The 22,781-nt window shown below is 63.8% G+C and overlaps 3 protein-coding genes across 6 annotated transcripts in view; all 3 read right to left on the minus strand.

Annotated features, from left to right (window-relative positions):
* MACF1 (microtubule actin crosslinking factor 1) overlaps positions 1 to 1,076 on the minus strand; it is a 141,106-nt gene extending 140,030 nt beyond the window's left edge. The window contains exon 1 of the mRNA XM_054223602.1: positions 916 to 1,076. Coding sequence (XP_054079577.1) covers positions 916 to 1,009 — 94 coding nt within the window. The 5' untranslated portion in view covers positions 1,010 to 1,076. The remainder of the gene's footprint in view (positions 1 to 915) is intronic.
* A 12,835-nt stretch (positions 1,077 to 13,911) lies between these two features.
* On the minus strand, positions 13,912 to 15,245 carry NDUFS5 (NADH:ubiquinone oxidoreductase subunit S5). The gene is made up of 2 exons (XM_054223926.1): positions 14,914 to 15,245; positions 13,912 to 14,207 (listed from the first exon to the last, which is right to left on the minus strand). The coding sequence occupies exons 1-2, from the start codon at positions 15,127 to 15,129 to the stop codon at positions 14,103 to 14,105; spliced, it is 321 nt and encodes a 106-aa protein (XP_054079901.1). The 5' UTR covers positions 15,130 to 15,245; the 3' UTR covers positions 13,912 to 14,102.
* A 591-nt stretch (positions 15,246 to 15,836) lies between these two features.
* Positions 15,837 to 22,748, minus strand: AZIN2 (antizyme inhibitor 2). 4 transcript variants are annotated; one of them, XM_054223351.1, is made up of 10 exons: positions 21,658 to 22,748; positions 21,054 to 21,168; positions 19,724 to 19,896; positions 19,452 to 19,625; positions 18,268 to 18,686; positions 17,762 to 17,927; positions 17,480 to 17,642; positions 17,297 to 17,409; positions 16,596 to 16,810; positions 15,837 to 16,251 (listed from the first exon to the last, which is right to left on the minus strand). In XM_054223351.1, the coding sequence occupies exons 3-10, from the start codon at positions 19,820 to 19,822 to the stop codon at positions 16,110 to 16,112; spliced, it is 1,491 nt and encodes a 496-aa protein (XP_054079326.1). In that variant the 5' UTR covers positions 19,823 to 19,896; positions 21,054 to 21,168; positions 21,658 to 22,748; the 3' UTR covers positions 15,837 to 16,109. The 4 variants fall into 4 exon arrangements, with proteins under 4 accessions (XP_054079326.1, XP_054079324.1, XP_054079325.1 ...); XM_054223349.1 differs by having other exon boundaries at positions 17,297 to 17,439; XM_054223350.1 differs by having other exon boundaries at positions 17,297 to 17,599.
* Positions 22,749 to 22,781: the final 33 nt, after the last annotated feature.

Raw genomic sequence — 22,781 nt, forward strand, 5'->3', positions numbered from 1 at the left:
TGCAGCGAGGAGAAAAAAAATAATAATAATAATGGAAACGCATGCAACTCCCAGAGATGAGCCACCGACATCAAAACTGCACACTCACTGCCGGTACCGGCACCGGCACAGCCGGCCCGGAGAGCGCCTCGGCCCTTCGTCCCTGACCAGGTACGGCTCCGGGAGAGGGAGCCCGTCCCCGCAGGGGCTATGGGGACACCGGGGCAGCCGGAGCTGGGACAGGGGACGGTGGGTCCCTACGTACCTTATGCCACCCCGGGATAAGGGCACTGGGATGATGGATGCTCTGAGCAGCGAGGTGGGGTGCTGGGATGCCAGGCACCCCACGCAGGGGACACTGAGCCCCCAGAAACCCCATGCAGGGGACGCAGGGACCCCAGGAACCCCAGAGAGGCACACTGGGCCCTCAAACACCCGACGCAGGGACCCCAGGACACCCACGCAGGGACACTAAGCCCCCAGGCAGCCCACGCAGGGGACACAGGGACACCAGCCATCCCACACAGGGGACACCAGGGCCACTCATCCCCTGGGCACCCCACGCAGTTCAGATGTGGGGACACTCAGCCCCCGGGCACCCCACAGAGGGGACACCTGGGAGGCTCTGCGCTCGGGCACCCCACGAAGAGACACCCTCCCCTGGGACACCCCACGCAGGGGACACTCATCCCTTGGCCACCCCCACGCAGGGGATACCGGGGACACTCGGTCCCCGGGCACCTCACGCCGGGGACACCGAGCCCCCCGGGGATGCTCACCCCGACCATCCCGCCCAAGCGGGGCCCACGGGGACGCCCCCAGCGCGGACACCGGAGCCCCCACCGCCCCGGGCCGCAGTCACGCCACCGGCTCATCCCCCGCGGGGCGGCCCGGCCGCGCTCCAGGCCCCGCAACGGGTCCCCGCGCCTCCGGTACCTTTGTAGCGCTCCAGCACGTCCTCGTAGGCCTGGACGAACTCCTTCTCCTGGCTGCGGTTGGCCGGGAGCAGCCCCGGCACGTACCCGGCCATGGCGGCCTTTGTGCCGGCGGCCTCGCTGCAGCTGCCGGCGCGGCGGCCAGGGCCGGTCTGCGCCCGGGCCGCTTCCGCCCGCGCCGCCGCCCGATCGCCGGCCACGCCCACCGCCGGCCACGCCCACGGAGGGCACGCCCCCTCGCCGGCGCTCCGCCCTGGGGCATTGGCCACGCCCCGATGATGGTCACGCCCCTTTACAATGACCACGCCCCCTGTACTGACCACGCCCCCGAAACCCGCCCCGGCCCCGCCGCGCCCCCTGGCGGCCGCGTGGGGCAGCCCCGGGCGGGAGGGGCCCGGGCCACCGGGGGGTGATACCGGGCGGGTGGCACCGGGGGGTGACACCAAGGGGTGATACGGGGGGGTGACACCGGGGGGTGACACCGCCCACCCGTGACACTGGGGCCTCACAGCGCCGCCGCTACCGCCGCGCCGGGGCCTCCCAGGGCTCCCCAGTGGAAACCAGTGCCCCCAGTGCACCCAAACCGCTGCAGCCCAGTGCTTCCCAGTGCATCCCAGTGAGCCCAGAGAGCTGTATCCCAGTACATCCCAGCGTCTCCCAGTGCAACAAGGGCATTACCTCCCAGGGCACCCCATGTATCCAAAGCACTGCACCCCAGTGAGACCAGAGCGCTGCATCCCATTGCATCCCAGAGAGCCCAGAGCGCTGCAGCACAGTGCATCCCAGTGCATCCCAGTTAGACCAGACTACTGCATCCCAATGCATCCCAGTGCATCCCAGAGAGCCCAGAGCGCTGCATCCCAACATCTCCCAGTGCAACAAGGGTATTAACCCCCCGTGCACCCAGTGTGCTCCGTGCAACCAAAGCACTGCTTCCCACTGTGCCCAGAGCGCTGCACCCCAGTGCCTCCCAGTGCCTCCCAGTGCCTCCCAGTGCTCCTCAGTGCACCCAAGCAGGGGACCATTTCAGCTGGCCCCGTTCCTGCCCCGTGCCCGAGGCCAGCCCGGCCGGTGGACGCTTCAAACCCTGCTGCCAAACGCCGGGGCTCGGCCCCCCCCACGGCTGTCACAGGACAGGAGCAGCTGGGGGACATCGGCTCTGGGGGGGTCCCCGGGCAGTGACCCCGGCTGTGATCGAGGGCAGCCCCATGGTTCACCCATGGGTGCCAGACGCTGTTACCCCCCCCAGAAACAGCCCCACAGCGTCTTTTAACCTAGCACGGGTGAAGGCCGGGACGGGTCAGATGCTGCTGGGGATGGGGTGCACGAGAGCTCCCCCCCCCACCGCCCTCCGGCTCCCACTTTGCAAAACTTCCTTCATTCCAGGCTGAATTCGGCAGGGATTCCCCCCCAGGGTATTCCCAGCTGATCCCCAGGTGCCACAGCTCGAGATGTGCAGAGAGAGCCGGGTCCCTCGGCACCACTTTGGGGGGGGCACGGGGGAACGGGGAGCCCCGTGGCATCACCTGGGGGACTTTGGGGTACAGGGGGCACCCCACCAAGGGACACAGCCAGGGCCAGGGGCAAAGCCCATGGGGAAATGGGGACAGGGCACAGAGCCCAACCTGCCTGGCACCCCCATGGCCACCAGAAACCCCACTGACCCCCCCGAACCCCAGCCCCCCCGGCGATTCTGGATGCGGCAGAGCAAAACCTCCCACAGAAACGGCCATTCCGGGGGCACGAGGGTGGCTGTCCCCAGGCCAGGGGACCCCCCCTGAACCCCCAACAGCCACCCCCCCTCTCTCAGCCCATAGGGCACCCCCTCACCATGACCCAAGGCCGGATCCAGCCCCCCCCCCCAGGCAGGCCCTGCCCCCCTCCACCCGCCGGGGCAAATCCCGGCCTTTTTTGGCCAACGCAAGATGTTGCTTTTTCACCCCGGCTGCGCCGTTCCCATGGCAACCAGAGGGCCAGGCTCCGCCAGCTGGGTAACCATGGCGACGAGAAAAGCCCCATCCCGCTCAGCCCAGACGTCGTGTGTCTCCCCACCGTCACCCAGGGGCCCCCAAACCTCCTGGTGCCACCCTGGGGTGCTGGGGGGGGCTGCACCCCACATCCCCCCGGGCGATGGCGAGGGGCCATCGTCGTCATCATCATCATCATCAGCAGCAGCAGCAGCCACCATCATCATCCTCCTCCTCCCGCAGTCCCCAGCCTGGGGGGCGACACAAATCATTCCCCTCGCCCTGGCTTCAGAGGCATCTCCCCTTCACCGTGGTGCTTTAATTAGGAAAAGTAATTAATGTCGCACCGAGCGCCGGTGCCCGGCAGTGCCTCTGTGGGGAGGAGGGTTTAAAGGCGGGCGAGCGCGCCGGCGCGGCGGCCTCGTGGCAGGGCTGCCTTTGTGCCCGGCGGTGCCCTGGCATGGCAGCCCTCCCCGGGCGGCCCAGCATCGCGCCAGGATGCGGCTCCTCCGGCTCTGCCTGCGCAGCCGCCCCGCAACGTCCGTCTGACCCAAAAACGCGTTCCCAGGGAAAGGGGAAATCTGCGGCGGCCAGCTGGCACTTCTTAATTCCTCCTTGGGCACAGGGAGCGCTGCTCGGAACCCGCCCCGTCCCCACCAGCGGGGGCTTTGGTGCTCCCAAGGCAGCGGAGAACAAGGAGGTTCGTTCCCACGTCCCCGCGGACGCTGCTCAGGCACATCTCCCCCCGCCCGGCCACGGCTGCCTCTGCCAGTGGCTCCGGTGACGCTCCCCGGTGACAAAGGACTCCCAGGAGCCTTTTCAAAGAGACCAAGCGCAGCCCTTGGAAAGCCCCCGCGACGCCTCTCCTGCCACCCCTCGCACCCTTGCGTCCCCCCGGCCCCTTCTGCCCCAGCGTCGCCCCAGCACCCCCCAGCAGAGCGTGACCCCTGGCAGGACGGAGCGCATGAAAGAGCCTTTTCTTCCAAAAGCAGCTCCCCCCCGCCCCCCGCAGCCACCACCCTCACCCTCTGCCAAGTGGCTGGAGCGAGACAGAGCGATGCAGGGCCAAGGACTCTGACCCCCCGCCCCGTCCTGCTCCCCCCCTGCCTCCCCCGTGCCACCGCCTTCCAGGGAGACGCCAGCAGAGCAGGGAACGGCTCCAGACGCTGCCTGGGGACCCGGCCCAGCACCGCAGGTACCAGAGGTTCAGGCACCAGGGAGGGAGCAGCATGTCCCAGCCCCACCGGCACCTCCTGCCAGGTCCTCACTGGCGTGTCCCCTCCCTGGGCACGGCCACATCCTCCTTTCCTTGCCTCTGATGGCCAGAAGGAATGCAGAGACCCTTGGACCCCATGGACGGCAAGAAGGAAGAGCACCCCAGAGCCACGTGTCCCCCCAAAACCCCCGAGGTGCTAACGCTCCGGTGCCAGCCCTGCAAGGTCCATGGCCGGGTGCAGGATGGGGCTCCCCAGACCCACACAATGCCCAGGCTCCATCCCCACCGCCGGGATGGGTCCCCGCTGCCCTTTCTCAGGGGTTCCAGGGAGCTGAGCCCCGTTTCCCTCCCCAGGCACACCGAGAGCCGCCAGCTCCCCAGGAGAATGTCCCATCGCCGTCCCCGATCCCCGATCCCCGTGGTGGGGACAGGCACCGGCACAGCCGGCGCGCTGCAGACAGTCCCGCTGAATAATGCAAGGCTCTGAATCAATATTTCAGCTCATTTTCAAACCTGGTGACACAAAACTGTCTCCTAACTCTTTCTTCCCAGCTCAGCACTGTCTAGCTGCACCTCGCGAGTTATTTTTAATGGGGAATCTGCATGAGACCAGATTTTGTGACATCCCCCTGCCTTTAATCACGGGCTGGATCCAGCTAGCATGACGACAAGCGCTCGGCATCCCGGGCAGGCGGGGAGAAACGCAGCTGGGGAAATGGCTGTGCCTCGGCAGGGTCCGTCCCGGGGGCGCGGGAGGATGCTCAGCACCCCGCAGGACGGGGCTGCCGGGGCAGAGCGGGTCCGTGCGTGGTGACGGGCACGGTGTGGCCTCGGCAGCCCGGCCATGTCCCAGCCTCGGCGGTGCTGGCGCTCGGGCCGCACCCTGCGCGTTTGCTTCCCCCAGCCCCAGACAGCGCGTTTTCGAGAACCATCATTTGAATCAACTGGTTCTTCCTGCCCGGAGACGCCCGCGAGCCGGGACGGCACAATGCACCCGAGTGGCACCACGGCACGGCCGGAGCCCCACGCAGCCGTGCCCGCGCCGGGCAGGCAGGGAGGGCAGGCAGCCAGCATCCCGCCGCCGCTCCCGCCCGGGGGGGATCTGCCAAGGTCCCCACGCTCCCAGTGCTCCCAGTCTGAGCCCTCACAGTGCCCGGGGACCCTGGGGCGCGGAGCCCAGCACTGGGGCTGTTTCTCCCACCGGCTGGGGGCTGGCGGGGGCTGGCGGGGCAGAGCGGGCGCCTCGGGAGCTTGCCGCCCTCATGCATGTCTCTGCCCGCGAGATGAAAGCCAGGCCCCGGGGCTCCCTTGGGGCAGCAGCTGGGAACAGCCCATCCAGGGCTGGGCAGGGACCCTTGGCACGGCCCTGGATCCCCGTTTGCTTTGGGAGGAGCAGATCAGAAGCCCCCAGGTGTGGGCAGAAGGGGCCAGACTCCGGCAGCCACAGATCAAAGCCCCGATGGCCGTTTGTCCCTGGTGAAGAAGCCAGTCCCAGCTCCAGCGCCCAGGGCCAACACCTCAAGCAAAGCTCCTCCATCCTCCCTCCATCCTCCCTCCATCCTCCCTCCATCCTCCCTCCATCCTCCCTCCCTGGTGGCCCTGGAGCGGGGTCCCCACCAGCCCCATCAACTGGGGCTTGGCGAAGGCGCCATCAGCCACAGCGGGTCCAACCCTCTCTTTGTTTCTCCATCTCATCCCCTTCTCTTCCCACGGAGCATGACAGCAGCCAGCGGGCACCGCGGTGGTGGTGTAGGCGAGGGGACGCACGGGGCAGTGTCCCCTTCACGACGCAGCAGTGCAGGGACGCCGGGGCGTCCCAGTGACCACAGCAATGGGGCCGCCAATGGGCACCACGCCGGCAAAGGCACAGCCCGGGCTCCATCAGCCGGGCAGGAATCACGAACCTCCCAGGGCAAATCCCTCCCCGGAGCCTGGCCAAGGGCATTGTTCCACCAAGGAGCCATTTAGTCCTTAATGAGATGTTTTAATGTCACCCAACCCGAGCGTCGGAGGTGCCCAGTCATCCCTTAACCCCAGCGTGCTGAGGGTATGAACAACCCGCGGCCAGCCCTGCCCGGACAGGACAAAGCCATCACAGAGCCGAACCGCCACCCGGGCCCTCGGCCACCAAAGGCCACATCCATCCCCCCCTTCCCCATCCCATCCATCCCTAGGCTCCCTGGGGAGCAGTGGGGTACGGGGCCAGCCCCGACACCATCTCAGCCACCGCGGGGGCAGCCCCACATCCCCATCCCTGGGGGAACCCACCACACAACGGGGCGCTGCCTTACCTGCGACCCTGACGACAGCCCTCTCGGCCGGGTCCAGCACCGAATCCTGGCTTTTCCGCTTCCTCTGCTCGTGGAGGGGTAAATTCCAGGGCAGGGTGTCCCCGGGGGGGCAGGGCGAGAGGCTGCCCGAGCGCTCGCTGCGGTAGGAGCGCTCACTCCGGCAGGACCGCTCGCTCCGGCAGGACCGCTCGCTGAGGGTCTCCTCGTCGGAGGACGACATGGCCCAGGGCGCGGGCAGGAGGACGGGCAGGACGTCCCCGCGGGCAGCAGCCTGCAGAAGGAGCAAACAGCGCGTGACACCGGGCCACCGGCCGCGGCTCCCTCCCCGCCACGGGAGCTGGGGGTGATGGAGAAGGGACCGTCCTGCCACAGATATCTCTGCCCTCACGCCTGTGCCCAAACACCCTCTTGGGCAGGTGAATCAGCCCTCCCGGAGCTCCCAAATGCTGCCTCAGTTTCCCCCTTGCTGGTCTGACAGCGTGGACGCCTGGGGACGGGAATGGTGGCACAGCCACCTCTCCACCAGCAAAGCTCACATTGGCATCCCCGGCACCGGCTCATTCCCACAAAGCCAAGTCCAACCTTTTAGGTTCAATTTCTTTGTGCTCAGTACAAGAAGAAGCCATCAGATCGGCTCTGCCCTTTGTACCTGCGGTTTTTTCCCCCTCTCAGAGAGGGAGTAGCTTTAAAAATCCTATTAATCGTGGTAGGGGAAAATGGTAGGGCTTTCTGTAGCTGGCAGGGAGTGAGCTGTGCCGCGTACACACGCTGGGCAAATAAGCACCTTGCATGAGACATATTTAAAATAATTCTCATTGTGTCCTCTAGCTCGACCAGGAAAAACGCACATGAAATGACTGAGACTCCTACAACCGATGCGCCGTGGCGGAGGAGCCGCCTCCATCGCGCAGAGCCTTTCCTTATTATCATCATTTAATCAGCAAAACAGGAACAAAGAGACCCAAAAAAACAGCGAAAGAAAGGGAGAAAGGATTCCATGAGTCATTCACCCCCCATTGAAAAGCTGCAAAAAAAATGAATCGAGGCCCAAACCCGGCAGCCCCGGTGGCTGCACCGGGGGGCTCAGCCCTCCCCCTGGCTTCGGGGGGGGGGTGTGGGGCCGAGGGGGGGCTGTGGGTTTTTGGGGGGGAGCTCGGTGCCCGGGGAGAGGCCGGGCCGGGGGCTGCGGGGGCTGGAGGGCGGGTTTGCGGCGCGGGCGGGGGGTGCAGCAGGTGCGGGAGGCAGCGGGGTGCGGGCACGGCTCTGCGGGGGGGCGCGGGGCTGGCCTGGACCCCCCCCGGGTCCTGCCCCCCCCCCCCGCCCCCGCCCAGGCCGGCGTCCTCCGGTGCCCGCAGCAGCCCCGGCGGCCGCTGCGCCCCTTTCGCGGTCCATCCCCATCCCCATCCGCCGCCTTTCCCCGTTCCATCCCCGTTCCATTCCCGTTCCATCCCCGCGCCATCCCCGCGCCATCCCCGCGCCATCCCCGTCTCCTGCCGTTCCCGCTCCATCCCCGGCCCATCCCCGCGCCATCCGCCGCCCTGCCCCGCTCCCTCCCCGCCGCCCGCAGCCCCGGCCCCGCTCACCCCCGGCTGGGCGCGGGCAGGACGCGGCGCTCCCGCTGCCGCTGCCGTTCCCGGTGCCGTTCCCGGTGCCGTTCCCGGTGCCGGCCCCGCCGTGCGCTCCCGGTACGGCCGCTCCCGCCGCCGCGGCGCCTCCCCCGGCCCGGCCCACCGGGGCGGCACGGAGCGGCGGGGGGGTCCCGGCCGCCTCCCGCCCCGCGTAGCTCCGGGCACCGGCCCCGGCGCCCGCCCCCGCGCCAGCCCAACCCGGGACCCTCCGCCCCGGGCACCCCCGGACCGGCCCCGGGCACACACACGCCCCCCCCCCCGGGCTCCCCCCACACCCACCCTGCACCCCCCCAACCTGCCTGCGCTCCCCAGGGCACCCCAATGCCCACCGCCTCCCTGCCCACCCCCGCACCCCCAGCCTGCCCAGCCCCCCTGCATCCCCATTGCGCGGGGGGGGGGGCCCAAACCACCCAGCAGCTCCCCGCTTTCCCCCCCCGGGCACCCCCTTCTCCCAAGCAATCCCCTCTGCTGCGTCCTCTGGATCCCCCCAAGGCCCAGGGTAATTAGAGCACCCATCGATCGGGGCCAGCAGCCCTGGCGGGAGCACAAGGCTGGGGGGGACACGAGCAGGGCACGGCGGGGGGACACGAGCAGGGACAGGCGTGGAAAGGGCTGCGCTGGGAAAGCCGGGTGCTGCCCAGGGCCTCACCTGCGGGGCAGCCGGGCATCCCAGCCCCAGCCGAGTCAGTCCCAGCAGCAGCCGCGGCGCAGGCAGGGACACCAGCAGCAGCCCGAAGGGGTGGCTGAGCTGCAGGACAGCCCCAGCCGCTCCGCAGGAGTGAAGCAGGATAAACCGCTCCGGCTGATGGCAGATCCAGCCGCCCCGCACCGACGGCGGGACCCAGCGAGCAGCAGTGCCGTGCCACGGCCCCGGGCCAGCGCGGCTGCTCCCACGGCGTCGCGGGCGGCCAGGCCAAGCCCGTCGCCCCAGTCCCCCCGGGGTCTCGGCGCAGCCGGTTGCCCCACGGGAATCTCTTCCCCAGCAGTTTTCAGATCCCATCCCAACACGTCCCTCTGCTTCCCGGCGGCTGTTTCCTCAAGTACCTGCAGTGAGGGGGTGGCACGCAGGGGAGGACACGGCGTGGGGTGTGGTGACACTCTGCTCTTGGACACTTGGGATGTGGCTGTGGCGGAGCACGTGTTGCCCCGCGGCCCTGCCCGCTCACGTCCAGGGACGGGGAGAGCGGAGCGGGAGGAAGCACTCGGCCAAAACCCGCCCGGGTGTGGATGTGCCGGTGGGATGGATGGAGCCCACAGATGCGGCAGCCAAGGCCACGCAGAGACCAGCAGTGGCTGGTAACGAGGGCACGAGCTTCCCAGGACACGGGACCCCCAATAACACTGTGGCCAGGCCGGGCTGGTGCTGGGGCACTGGGGGCAGAATAAAGGTTATACTGGGACACGGCGTCCTGGTGGGTCGGCACCAGCCCCAGCACTGCTTTCTCCTCACTCCCCCCGTGCAGCTCTCGCACCCCCTGAGCGGGCGGGCGGCTCCGTACTGGGCACTGATGGATAAATGTGCTCGAGAGGGGGCTGTGGGTCCCGGCACCACGAGGGACCCCGAATTCCACGAGAGCTGGGGAGCAGGGAGGGCTCGTCCCACCGGAGCCGGTGGCCTCAGACGCGTTGGGAGGAGAAAAGCGCCCGAAGAGCCAGACGCGGCTCGTGCCGTTCCCAAAGCTCCCGGACGGGTTGGGCGGCTCAACCGTGTGGCTTTCGGGTGACGTGTCCCTTTGTCACCCCATGCTCGGTGCCACCGGCCGGGCTCTGACCTCCTCCCTCGCGGTGCCCTCGGAGCAAACCCGGCCGACTGGAGCCGTGTCGAGCCCCGGGAGGACCGAGGGCGGCCGGGAGACGGTGCCTGTTCCAGCCTGTGCGGATTTCACACCCGAAACACCTTTCCAGAAATCCCTGACAGCGCCCGGCGGCGCTGGATTATTTGTGCTGCGAATCTGGGTTAAGATCTTGCGCTGTTTTGCCTACGTGGGGACGGGGAATCGTTATTTCAGGAGGAAGGGGGGAGGTGGCGGATCCTCCCTAAATCGTTTCGTCTCCCCATTCCTGCGCTGTGCAGCAGGGCCGGGGGGACCCGGGGATGCCCAAGGAGGGTGCTGAGACCTCGGCGTCCTGCTCGGCGTCTGTGGGGGCACAGGGAGACGTTTCCCAGGCTGCGACTGCGCCGCTGCAGATCAGCCGACACGCGGCTCTGCCCCAGGAATTGTCCCCTCTCCCTCATTGAAACCTTCGCCCCGGCCCACGGGTGAAACCTGCCTTTTCCCTTGACTTTTGATAAATTATTCATCTCCCAAGAGCTGTTCATCCCCCCTCTCTGAGTCAGGGAGGAGCTGCAGATGCTGCTGGAGACTCCAGGCAAATCCGGGGCTGCAGGAGGTGGGGGATCACCCCCTCCCCGGACCTCGGCTCCCGCTCCTGGGCGGCTGAGGGTTATAGGAAAATGGGAATGGGAGAGCTGGGGAGAGGGAAGCCATTGGGAAAGCAGCCGGGGAGCGATGCCGGATCCTGCCCAGTGGAGACCTCCCATCCCACCCCATCCCATCCTCAGTGCCTCCCACCCAGCTGGGACATGGCTTCGCCCCACACCAAAAAAAGACAACAAAAAAGTGAAATATAAATGATATAAATCTGGATCTACTACCCGCTGGAAATGAACCTTGTTCCGGGCTCCGTGTTGAACTACATTCAGCAGCTTGAGGATGCCCCAAATCCCTTTTGCCCGGGGGAACTCGGTCGGGATGATGGGACCCATTTTCCATCGCGGCTGCTCGGCCAGAGCCTCGGCCACGGTCTGCTCCCGCCAGAGCTGGGAGGTGGTTTGGTTTTTTTAAATCTCTCCATGAATTTGATTGTTTTCATCAGGTCTTTGGTTATTTTCTTTATTGGCTGAAATTTCTAACAGAGCTTTTAACTACGACAAATAGATCCGCTGCTCCCAGCCCCTGCTATTCACCGCTCGCCCTTGGCTGTGTTCACATCTATCGCCAGAACAATTAGATTTCGGATGGATCTAAAGAGCCACTCGGGAGGCAGAAGTGTTCAGCTCTATTTCAATATTTCCTCCGACATCTGGACAGCTCGATGAGTCACTCTCGACACCAGCAAGTTGCCAGGTTTTTTTGCTGAGCCCTTTATTTCCCCCCTCCCTCCCTGGAAAAGAAACCCGCTCCCCAAATTTCCATCCTTGGTTGAACCCCTCCCGGGGCTGATTCCAGGGGAATCGTGGGCTGATGGGGAAATGGCTCCTGGCACTGCAGCCCCAGGCTCTTGGCACTTTCCAGAGTGGGGATGTCGGTCCCCGTGTCCCCCACGCCGGCAGCCCCAGCCCCTCCGCCCTCTCCTTCTCCCCAGATCCCTCACGGACGGTTCTCTGCTGCCGATAAACACTCTGTGGCCAACGGCTCACGCGGCACAGTTTGATTTCTGTCCCCAGCCGTGGCTTTCCCTCTCCGCTCAGCATTTATTCGTTCTGACGGCTGGTGGCTGGCGGCTCCGGCAGCCCCCGGCACCCACAGCCCTCGTGCCAGGAGCCTCCCGGGGCATTTTCACCTGAAACCGTTCACGTTTCTGCCCATTTCTTCCCGCTGCTCTCGCACCTCCCTGGTGTTTCCCTCCGCTGCCTGGGGAGCTCCCCCTCGCCTCCTTTTATAGCCCAAACGCCGTAAATCCACCTGAGTGCCATCGTTACGTCAGTTTTTCTCTGCTGAAACTAATCACCACCAGTTTTCATATTTGAAAGCAAAATCCCTGAGGGTTATCAGCCCATTACAACCAGGGAGAGCATCTCCTCAGATCCAGACCCGGATTCCGGGGCTCTCCGACGCCATCCCCCCCCACCAGCACCTGCCCCTGCCAGGGAGAAAGGTGGCTCCGTCCCACACGCCGGGATGACGACGGCAGCCGTGAATCAGCCTGAGCGGAGGGAACCCATCTGGGCCATGGTGCTCAATCCATCTGGGCCTGGGGGAAGGGAGAAACCTCCCGGCAGCGCCCGGGAAGGCGGGATCAGAGGGAGCTGCTGGACAGAAGGTCGACGGGGAGCAGCAGAAATCCCAAAAAGGCCAAAACTCTGCTGGGATGGCACCTGCGAGACTGTCATTGCCAGAGCCCACGGGGAACCGGGGTGAAACGCAGGGAGGTGTTTGTCCCAGTGACCCCGGCACGCCGGGACGGCACCGGGGCAGGGCAGAGAGCCCCAGAAAACAAGCTGTGGCTCCTCGTATGCCAGGGGCAGCTCTTCCAGGGCTGAGCAAGCCTCCTCCGGCTGCAGGAGGGATCCATGTGCCCACCGCAGGGTCCGGGCCCCCCTGGAGCTCAAAGCGGCGGCAGCAGCTCCCTCTCTGCGGGGAGCGGACGGGTCCCAGTCGCCAGAGTTTGGGCTTTCGCTCCTGTCACAGTCCACGTTCGGCGATACTTTAATTTCAACCCCTCCAAATTTCAGGCGCGCACTATCTAAACACAGCCCGCGCCTCAAACCGGCCGTTCTCCCCCACCCGGTTAATCATTCACAAGGTGTTTGGAGAGCGAGGGTCTGCCATGGCTGTCCCCTCGCGAGGACAGCTCTCCTCAGCTGGGGACAAGTGCAGAGCTGTGTGTCCGACGTGCTGCTGACCCACGGACACAGGCGATGGCGGGGCAGGAGCCAGAGACCCGCGTCTGCGACAGCTCGGCGAGGGGCAGCGGCCGTCTCTGCCCAGCGGAGGTTACACGGCGTTTATCATCCCAGTGTGGGATTTGTGAGGATCAGGAAACTCATAAGCTCCACCTGCATCAAAGATTAAGCATTAAACCCACAATCACTGGTATTAAAAACATGGATTAAAGCACAGAGCTGCCCCCTCTCTGCTTCCAGGTACTCACCTGCTTTAATGATGTTACAAAACCGTACTGGATTTGGAGGAAAAAAAGAAAGAGTTGTTTTAACCAGGTTTTCACCTCATATACCACTACCGCCAGAGGGAACAGCCCACCACGCACTAGTTGCGTGTGCGGGCTGTAAATTAAGATGAAGCGTTGCAAGACAAGCTTGGATAGTTGGGTTTTTTTTAACTCTTTTAGGTTATTCCTCTCGTTTCCAGCAGCGACTGCCGCCCGGCAGGCGTGCCCACAGGTCAGCAGGAGGGACGGGCTGCGAGCACAAAGCCAGAACCCACGGCACCAGCTCCCTCCCGCTCCAGGAACATTTCACCTCCCCAGGGGCACGTCCCCAGCACCACTGCCGTGTTTTAGGGTGTCTCAAAAGCCCCCCTGCTACAGAGCGAGGCCCTCAAGCCACGCTGTACTCGGTGCCATGGTTTCAGCTGCGGTGCAGTTGACTTTCTCGCTAGCAGCCAGCGTGGGGCTGTGTTTTGGACTGGGGATGAAAAGAACATTGATAACGCACCGGTGTTTTCAGTTGTTGCTACGCACTCAAGGCCTTTTTTGCTCCTCACACCACCTGCCAGCGATGGGCTGGGAGGAGCCACAGTGAGGACAGCCGACCCCGACTGACCAAAGGGATATCCCACACCATATGACACGGTGCTCAGTGTACAAAGCTGGGAGAAGGAGCGGATGTTCAGAGTTACAGCATTATTCTTCCCCACGTCACCGCTGGGGCGTGGCTGCAGCCCGGCTGTCCCAGGGATGGCTGAACACCTGCCTGCCGATGGGAAATAGTGAATAAATTCCTTGTTTGGCTTCACTTACATGTGCAGCTTTTGCTTTACTTATTAAACTGTCTTTATCTCAACCCAGGAATTTTCTCACTTTCACTCCCCTGATTCACCTCCCCATCCCAACCAGGGGAGGGAGCGAGCAGCTGCATGGTCCTAGCTGCCAGCTGGGGTTAAACCACAACAGTCTAAAAAAAAAAAAGAAAAAAGACAAGACAGAGCCAAACGCTGTTCCGAAGACATTTACTAGCCCAAGCGATGCCTGATGTGGTGGTGTTCCCCTTCAGTAGGGGCAGGGCCCCCACACAGCCCCCATCCCACCACTACAGCGTAACCCGGTTGTGACGTGGGTTTTCTTCCCAGAGGAGTTCCATGTCAATGACTCTGCGGGTGACCAGCGGCCACATCCCCTGCGAATCAAGGCCGCGGCTCCTCTTTGCCCTTGTGGTAGTCAGGCGGTGTGTATTTCCCTTCCTTGATCATCTTGTCCCTCTGCTCGAGGATGGTTCTCAGCCGCATAGCCTGGCAAAGCACAGACGAGAGTCGGGGCAGACACACAACGGGGTGGCGGCAGTCAGGGAAGCACTTAGGTAGTCCCCAGCACCCCCAGAAGCCACATGCACGTGGCACCTGCACTAACCCCTGCCCTCAGGGCTCCTCACATACCCAAAGTGCAGATTCACACCTTCTGCCAAAGACTTTGGGGCTGTTGCAACACATTTTACTATTGATAATAACTGGGTTTTCAGGCCACAGCTGACCAGGCAGTATTTTCTTCCATCACTGCTGCAGCTGAGGACTGATTGTAGACACTGCTGGAGAGGAGGAGGGTGGTGGCCACGCAGGCACAGAGGGACTGCAGAGGACAGAGCCCTGCTGCCACCACAGCCCCCCTTCGGGAAGGGGCTGCTGCAGGGCCAGGCCCCCCACCCGCACCGGGTAAGGCACTAAGGCACGCTGCCTGCCCAGAGGTGGTGCCCGATGGCCCCAGGCACCACCAAAGCAGGCCGACTGACGGCCAGGAACACCCCTGGCAGCCCTCCCCCCACCAACCCAGCCCGGGCCGGAGCCCCAGACCTCCTCAAGCGCTTGGTCTGGACAGGCAGCGCCCTCAACCCAGCCTGGCCCAGCGCCTCCCGTGTCCCCAGCCGGGCCCTGGTGCCCCAGTACCCCGCCTCCAGCTTGGTCCGGGCCCCCCAGACCGCCTGCACCCCCCGGCGGCGCTCACCAGCTTGGTGCGGTGCATGCACTCCATGAAATCCTCGTACTCGGGCTGGCACTCGCGGCGGGCGCGGGTCTGTCCCAGGCCGTGCCCGCACTCCACCCACTCCCGCTCGAAGGCGTGACAGGCCCCGGCCTTGCCATAGGGCTGCGCCGTGCTCTGCCGCAGCAGCCACCGGTCCACATCGATGCCCAGCTGCCGCTGCAGCTCCCAGAACGGCATGGCTCCGCGCCTGTCGCGACACCGACACGCCCCGGGACCAGCCCCTCCCTCACGGACCCGCAACCGCCGCCGTCCTTCACGGGCCTTTCACGACGCCGCCCGCCGTCGAGCGCAACCGCAGCCGCGACACCCACATCGCGCTTTACGGCCGGGCGGCTGCGGCGGAGCAGAGAGACGAGCGGCACGAGCGGCCTCTCCCGCTGCAGCGCCCCCTGGCGGGAAGGAGGGGAGGTCGCCTGCCGCGCCCCACCGCCCCCTGCCGGCCGCTGTGGCAGCCTCTGGGGCGCTCCCAGTGTCCTCCCAGTGTCCCCACCGCAGTGCCCTTGTGCCCCCCAGTCTGTCCCCAGTGTCCCATTGCCCCCAGCGCACCCCACTCTGGTGCCTGAGGGTCCTCCCAGTTGCCCCGGTTCCCGGTTTTCAGGCTCTCGCAGTGTCCCCGTTCTTCGGGTTCATGGTCTCCGGGTCCCCGTCTCCCCCCACCGCAGCACTGACCTGTGCAGGAACCCCCCAGGGGCAGGGCACTTCGTTAGGGCTGAGGAGAGCTCGGGCACCAGTCCTCCCAGTGACACCCACATCCCAGAGCCCACCCCCCTATTTCCATACCCCCCCCAAAATCCCAGGTGTCCCCCCGGATGCCTGAACAGCATCCAAGCTTTGGGTGAATGGCCCCACTTTCCCTAACGAGCAAAGCCTCATTACGCAGCTGCTGACGGCAGACTGATGCTCCGGCACCAGGCGGGGAGGAAGAGCTGGGGGCTTCCTCCCACGGAGCCCCCCCAGTGGTGCCGGACACCCCTTTATTACCATGAATCTTAAAAAAAACAACCCAAACCTGCTCGGCGCCACCCACCCCCCGTCAGTGGGCACAGGACACCACACGAGCAGGAGGAACGGGATTTATGGCACATATTTCGCAGTCCTCGCCGCGGGCCCCACCCTGGGAGAGCGCAGTGGGGTGACCCCCCCGGTACCGGCACTGCTCAGATGATGCCAGCAGGAGCGAAGACCGGGGGGACACAGAGCGCCTCCGCCATCTCCCAGCCGCAGGACAGTGGGGCACAGACGCTCTCCCGGTCGTCTTCTGTTGGCAGCGGCTTTCCCTGGAAGAGCTGGACAGTTTTCCTGGAAAGGGGGAGACACACGAAGGGGAGCAAAGGGGAACAGCCCCTCCCAGAATGCCATGGGATGGGCCCTGGGAAGGGGGAACTCCGGGGGTCTCACATCCCCCAGAACAACAGCCGGAACCAAGCTGCCCGTGAAAAGCCACTTTCCCAGTGAAAACCTGGCTCAAGTTTAAAAAAAATCTAAGTTTTGCCCCGAGGCCAGGTTTTTACTCTAAATCCCAGGTTCTGGGACTCAGATTTGACCTGTTCCCTTGGGCAAAGAGCCCAGCTGGAGGGAAAGCCAACATCTCCCACGGGATCCAGCCCTGCCCCTCGCCCTGCTCGTGCAGGACCGTCTCTTACCAGGCCAGGCGGGACATGGCATAGGTGACGTGTGGCTGGGGACCCCCCCCTGGCGGGACGGAGGTTGCGATGGTGTAGGCACCCATGTTCTCAAAAATCAGCCAGTCCCCAACCTGTAGCTGGGGCAGGTCCAGGCCGTCGGCAATGTGGTCCTCGGGGTGTCCTGGGGGCCCCCGGAGGCTGGTGCTGAGTGAGGGGGGCTCTGGGCAGGGTGTCTGCGGGGAAGAGACGGAGCGGCCGCAGGGGATGAGGGTGCAGTAGTGCCACAGTGACCTGCCCCATCTCCATCCATCCCGAATCACAGAGTCATGGAATGGTTTGGGTGGGAAGGGACCTTAAAGCCCACCCAGTGCCACCCCCTGCCCTGGGCAGGGACACCTCCCACCAGCCCAGGTTGCTCCAAGCCCCGTCCAACCTGGCCTCGAACCCCTCCAGGGATGGGGCAGCCACAGCTTCTCTGGGCAACCTGGGCCAGGGGCTCACCGCCCTCAGCCCGACCCTGAAGTCCGACCCCAGGAGGCCACAGAGTCTGGCTACAGCCCTCCTGGTACTCCACCATGGCCTCTTCCCCACAGCCCCCGCTCGCCTCCGGCTCGGAGCGTGGGGCAGCCATGGTGCAAGGGAGGGTAGGGCTGGGTGAGGTGACGGGACACAAGGTGAGGGACCTGCTGGGGTCTCCTCAAGCCTGGCCAGACCCTCACCTTGTGCAGCTGAGGTCTGGGGCAGGGGCTGTCGAACAAGAGGCAGCTGAAGGCGCCATAGATGCCGTCGCTGAGGTGATACACGAGGCTCCTCTTGCTGTCAGGTTCTTCCTCTGGGGGGGAGCAAGGAGAGGTCTCAGGGGCTTGGGCACATGGAGAGGCCCATCCCACTGTCCCACCTACCATTGGAGCCAGGCTGCTCAGTGGGAACCTCTTCCATGGCAGTGACGCTGGCAGCGAAGGTGAAGGCGGAGGTGACGTAGTATCGCCCGGGTCTCGCAACGATCTCCACCCCGCAGCCGTCTGGGAAATACAAGTCCAAGGCAGAGTTTATCACGGCAGCCATCTGGATGGGAAGAAGATGTTCCCCCTTGGTTACTCAGTCCCTCTGCAGGGAGCCAGACCCAGGGAGACCCCCCAGCCTTACTCTCTGTCTTATGAGTGCAGGCGTTGGGAGCTGCGTACCTCTTCGAACCGGGCTCTGGTGTCCTCAGTGCCAGGGAATCCCCCTCCGATGTCCAGGAGGTGCATCCGGTAGCCCAGCTCTTTGCCAATCTCAAAGGCCAGCTGTGCCGCAGCCACAGACTGAGCGAAGGTCTGGGGCTCCAGACCGTGGCTCCCAAGGTGAAAGCTGAGGGCACAGTCCCCGGTTCAGCAGGGCTCACCCGTCCCCAGACAGGAGCGAGGGGACACGGCGCTGGGATTGTCACTCACTGGGGGCAGCTCTGCGCTTCCCACACACCCTCCCAAGCCACACTGCCTGGCCAGCCCCACAGAGCCCCCCAGACCCTCTCTGAGGGCCAAACCTGCCCCAAATTTGTCCCAACAAGGGTCAACCTCCCCAGGTTGCTCCCAGCCAGAGCAGCTGGTGGCTCCGTGGACCCCTGCATTGTTCCGGCAAGTCAAAGCTCCATGTAGCCCGGTCTAACATGGGCTGAGCACCCCTATGGAAAAAGGACCATGTGCTGTACCTGATGCCAACAACCTCCACAGCCTGCTCCTTCGCTGTCTCTAGCAGGTGCCGGCAGGACTTGAGTGTGGTCCCAAACATCATGCTCGGATGGGCAGAAGGGCTGGAGTCAGCAGCAACGCCCAACAACATCCTGCAGAGCAAAGCCACACTGTGTTGGGGCATTTTCGGGCCCTCTGTCACCCCACAGCCACCTCCCCACCTCCTGCTCCAGCCCCCCATTCCAGCAATGCTGCCAGACACCTCCCTGGCACGAGGGTGGCTCCTGGCCACCTTGCTCAGCTCCACCTCATTGTCGAAGGTCATCAGCTGCACACCGTGGCTGGCTGCGTATTTGATGTGGGCAACCTGCTTGCAGGGGCTGCTGTAGAAGATCTTGTCAGCTGGGACTCCGATGCTTTGAACCCGTGCGATCTCTGCCTGCAGGGAAACGGCACGCATGGCAGCAGGTCCCCAGGACCTGGCCACCACCAGCCCTGGGCCTCGGCCAGCTTGCAGCATTGCGAAGGGCAAACCACCAGCATTGCAGCCTGGGCTTTTCCAGGGAAAATCCGCAAGAGCTCAAAGGGATCACAGAGGACTTTGTCCTGTCAGGGGCAGGTTGCGGCAAGATATTTATAAGCGGCATGAGACCAGGAGGGGAGAAAACAAGTGGGTTTAGCAGGCACGTTTGGTGCACGCGTCCTCTGTGAGCCCCAGTGAGGGTGACAGCAGCAGTGCTGGTCTGAGCTGTCACGACTCTTTGCACTTTCTCCTCCCAGTAACATGTCCTATTTAATTACCTACAAGTAAGTAGCTTAACTTTGGATCTTCCCTGGGAATCTGGCTGTGAGCAAATGAGAAGCAGGAGGGAGCAGGGAGCTTAAAGCTCAGACTGAAAGCCACTGAGAGTTGGACAGCTGTGGCAGTGGCACCCCAGGGCTGTGCCTTGCCACCAGCCAAGCCTGCCAGCCAGGACACCAGTTCCAGGGACAGGAATGTTGGCCAAAGTGAACAAGCCTGAGCCACCAGACAGAGGATGGGGATTTCTGGGCTGTGTCGGGAGGGTTTTAACAGCAGAGGGAGACTCCTGCCCCTGTAAATATCATCTAGTGAGTGGAAACTTAGGAAAGGAGCGTGAGCACTGACACTGTCCAGTAAATGCCCAAAGGATGCTCATCCCGAGTTGTCCTCCCATGACCCTACCTTGTTGGTACAGGCAAAGCCGGCCCCCAGCTCAGCCAGCAGCCGGATCACTCCTTCACTGCCGTTGCACTTAACTGGGAAGTAGGGTTTGACACGGGGCAAGGCCTTCAGGAAACACAGGTGCTTCTTCACAATGTCTCCAAGGTCTGCCATGAAGAAGGCTTGCTGGTCGCTCTAGGAGAAAGCTGGAGTGAGCAGCCATCGCCTCTCCGCGACCACCTCTGCCAAGGGGGTGCTGGCTGCCGGGGAGCAGCAGAGCCACCAGGCCTTACCTCCTGGCACAGCTCCACGAGGAGGTTCTCCAGGAGGTCTCTGGTGGTGAAGCCCTCCTCCACCATCATGAAGTTGGATTCGTCCAAGTACCGATTCATGGTCAAGGTGTGATAACACTAGTTTAAAGCCTCCTCGAGTAGGGTAAAGCCTCCTTCTAAGTATGCAACACACACTGGAAAAAGAAAGGGAATATTTGAGGCAAGGCCCAGAAGCTCCACCAGTGTACACCACCCAGCCTGCACCCCGACGTGCTCCCAATCCCTCCCATGGGCTGTACATGGCAGCACTGCCCTGGGTAGAGCTCTCCGCTGCTCTCCTCCAAACCAGCGCCTCAGCTGAGAGCCCTCCTGTGGGTGAAAGCATCCTCTCCAGGGGGAGGAGACACCTTTCTCTGCAGCTCAGAGCTTTGTTTTGGCGCACAGCAGCCCTGTCTTCTTCAGCAGCAGTTCAGGCACCAACACAGTTAACAACAAAGCCAAGTTCACTGCAAAGCAGTTGGCCTATATACGCCAGAACATGTCCCTTCATGCTCTGGCATGTAGCTAGATCTGCCGTACGCTGCACAGCGTGAAGTTCCCTTGTGGTTTTCAAACAGCTGAAGTCTCACAGACCCACCTTCCCAGGTGCACAAGCCCCATGAAATGGGAGGCATCTTTAAAGAGCACAGCACAGGACACCCACTGATGCCGGCCGACCTGGGGATGATCTGGATCCGTGCTGTGGTTCCAGTTTCACATCTCTTCCGTGACACAGGGTGTGGAACAAGGGGACAAGTTAAGCTGCACGGTGTTTCCTGGCTTGCACACTTAGCGGAGCTTTAGCTTTAACAACCTCCTCCCCTGGTTCCAGCCCGTCCCATAACCCAAGGAGCTGAAAACGTAGCACAAGCTCGCAGGAAACATTTCCACTCCAATAACTCAGGTCTAGCTCCAGGGCTTTTACAGGAACAGGGTCCCTCTGATCCGAAGCGAGCGAGAGACAGAGGTTTCATTTCTCAGGGCTGTACACCAGCTCCTCCTCTGCAGAGACCTACTCGTGACATTTCGGATGGGCACTAGGAGAAAGACCACACTGACCCCAGAGCGGCAGGGTGTTGTAATGCATTGAGCAAGCACCAACAGCAAACTCCAGTGATGGGGAATGGGGAGGAAAAGCTGCGCTCTGAAGCTCTCAGAGCTTCATACTCAGGAAAGGAGAGAAATTCATCCAGCCTTACCCTTCACTCCCCAAAGACATCACCAACCAGCACGCAGCCCACCCTGGTTGGGCACAGAAAGGATGAGCAATGAAGTGGGTCATTCCTGCCAGCCCTGGGCATCCCCTCCTTACCAAGGTGCAACTCCTCGCTCCTGGGTGACTAGGCGTGCTGCCAGGGGGGTCCCCCGAGGAACGCTGAGCTCCCGCAGCACCCCGAGGTGTAGCTGTTGCCGGGGGTCCGAGGTCTCTGGGGAGAGGCAGTGCAAGGGGTTAGCGAGGGAGAGGGGCACTGACGACAGGATGCCCTCCACCCACCATTCCCCAAACTCAGCATCTACAGGCATCCTCACTGTGCCAGGCAAGCCAGCTTGCCCAGCAGCCCTGCGCAGCCCCCCCTCCCCATTACCTTAGAAATCATTTAAACAGATTATGCCCATGGGTCTCCCAGGAGAATGAACTGGCCCCAGCGGCGGCTGTTCCTCCTGCCCCGGTTCCCTGCCTGCCCCAGCCCCTGGCCCAGCTACCCCTGCAGAGGAGGGGGGGGGCTCTGCACCCTTGTATCCCAGCGCCCCCCTCCCTGCTCTGCCTCACGACCGTGGCCATAGCAACCAAACCCAGCCACCCCATTGGCTGAGCTGCCTCCGAGCATCCTTCATCCCCTTCGGGGAATCTCCCCCCCCTTGCCCACCCCCTCCCAGGGCTGGGGATACCCCCAGCAGACACCCTGGGTTCTCACCGAGTCCCCGCCGCACCGGAGCACTGCTGGAGCACTGCCAGCCTGCCTGCAGCCCGGCCCTGGTGCAAGAGCGCGCGTGGCCGCGTGTGCATCGAGTGCGCAGGGACCCTCGGGGGGAAGAGAGCCAAAAATACCTCTGAAATACTGCTGCCAGGGAAACGAGGCTTCCTGCAGATTAAAGGCTGAGCAGCGCCTGTTTGGCTGGGACACTGGCAGTGGGAGGTAGTCGGGAAGACGTCAGGGACTGATTCTGCCCTTGTTGTGCTGCTGCCAGTTTCACTGGGCTCCCCGGCAGCAGATCCAGCTCTGCCATACATGCAGATGCCCCGTCTGGTCAATCAGTCCTGTCTTTGCCTGCATTTGTGCACTTTGAAACACTTCCACTGCTCCATCCCATAAACACCACAGGCTGAGCAGGGGATTTTTTTTCTTATGGTTAATTTGCAGTTCCCTCTCTGGTGTTACTGAGGAGATAATGTTCTGTGCGTGGAGGGGCTGCTGTCCCACTGAGGAGGTGAGAGGGTACCGACTTTTCCTGGGTTCTGACATTTAACCCTGTGGTCTTGGCTTTGCCACGGACTCTCCTTGCAACCAGGGCCAAGGAAGCACCTGCCTCCTCTGAGATCCTGGCCTGTTTTCCCAGTGCTCTGACCCAGCACCCAGGCCTGGACTGTGCCGTGCAGGAACGGGGGAAGGAGGGCAGAGGGGTACCAGCTCTCGGCAGCGTGGTCACTCACCTCTGGATGTGCCCAGCAGCGCTGCGATGCACAGCCCATGCAGCGCAGTGCGGGGAACCCATCCCACGCAGAGGCCGGTGGCCCCCGCAGCGCCGGGGGCAAGCACTGCCCCATCCCTGGAGGGGTTCAAGGCCAGGCTGGACGGGGCTTAGAACAACCTGGTCTGGTGGGAGGTGTCCCCGCCCAGGGCAGGGGGTGGGACTGGATGACCCTTAAGGTCCCTGTCTCCCTCTATCTCTTTTTAACCCCAAATCTCTGTCTTTTTCCAACCCAAACCCTCTGTGACTCCACGGCGCGGCGCGCGCAGGGCGCGCTTTCATTCGCGTGGCCCCGCCCACTCCGCGAGGACCCCGCCCTAACCGTGAAGCCCCGCCCACAGGTCGCGCG

The sequence above is a fragment of the Rissa tridactyla genome, chromosome 18 (assembly GCF_028500815.1).
Source record: "Rissa tridactyla isolate bRisTri1 chromosome 18, bRisTri1.patW.cur.20221130, whole genome shotgun sequence".
In the NCBI taxonomy this organism is placed as follows: domain Eukaryota; kingdom Metazoa; phylum Chordata; class Aves; order Charadriiformes; family Laridae; genus Rissa; species Rissa tridactyla.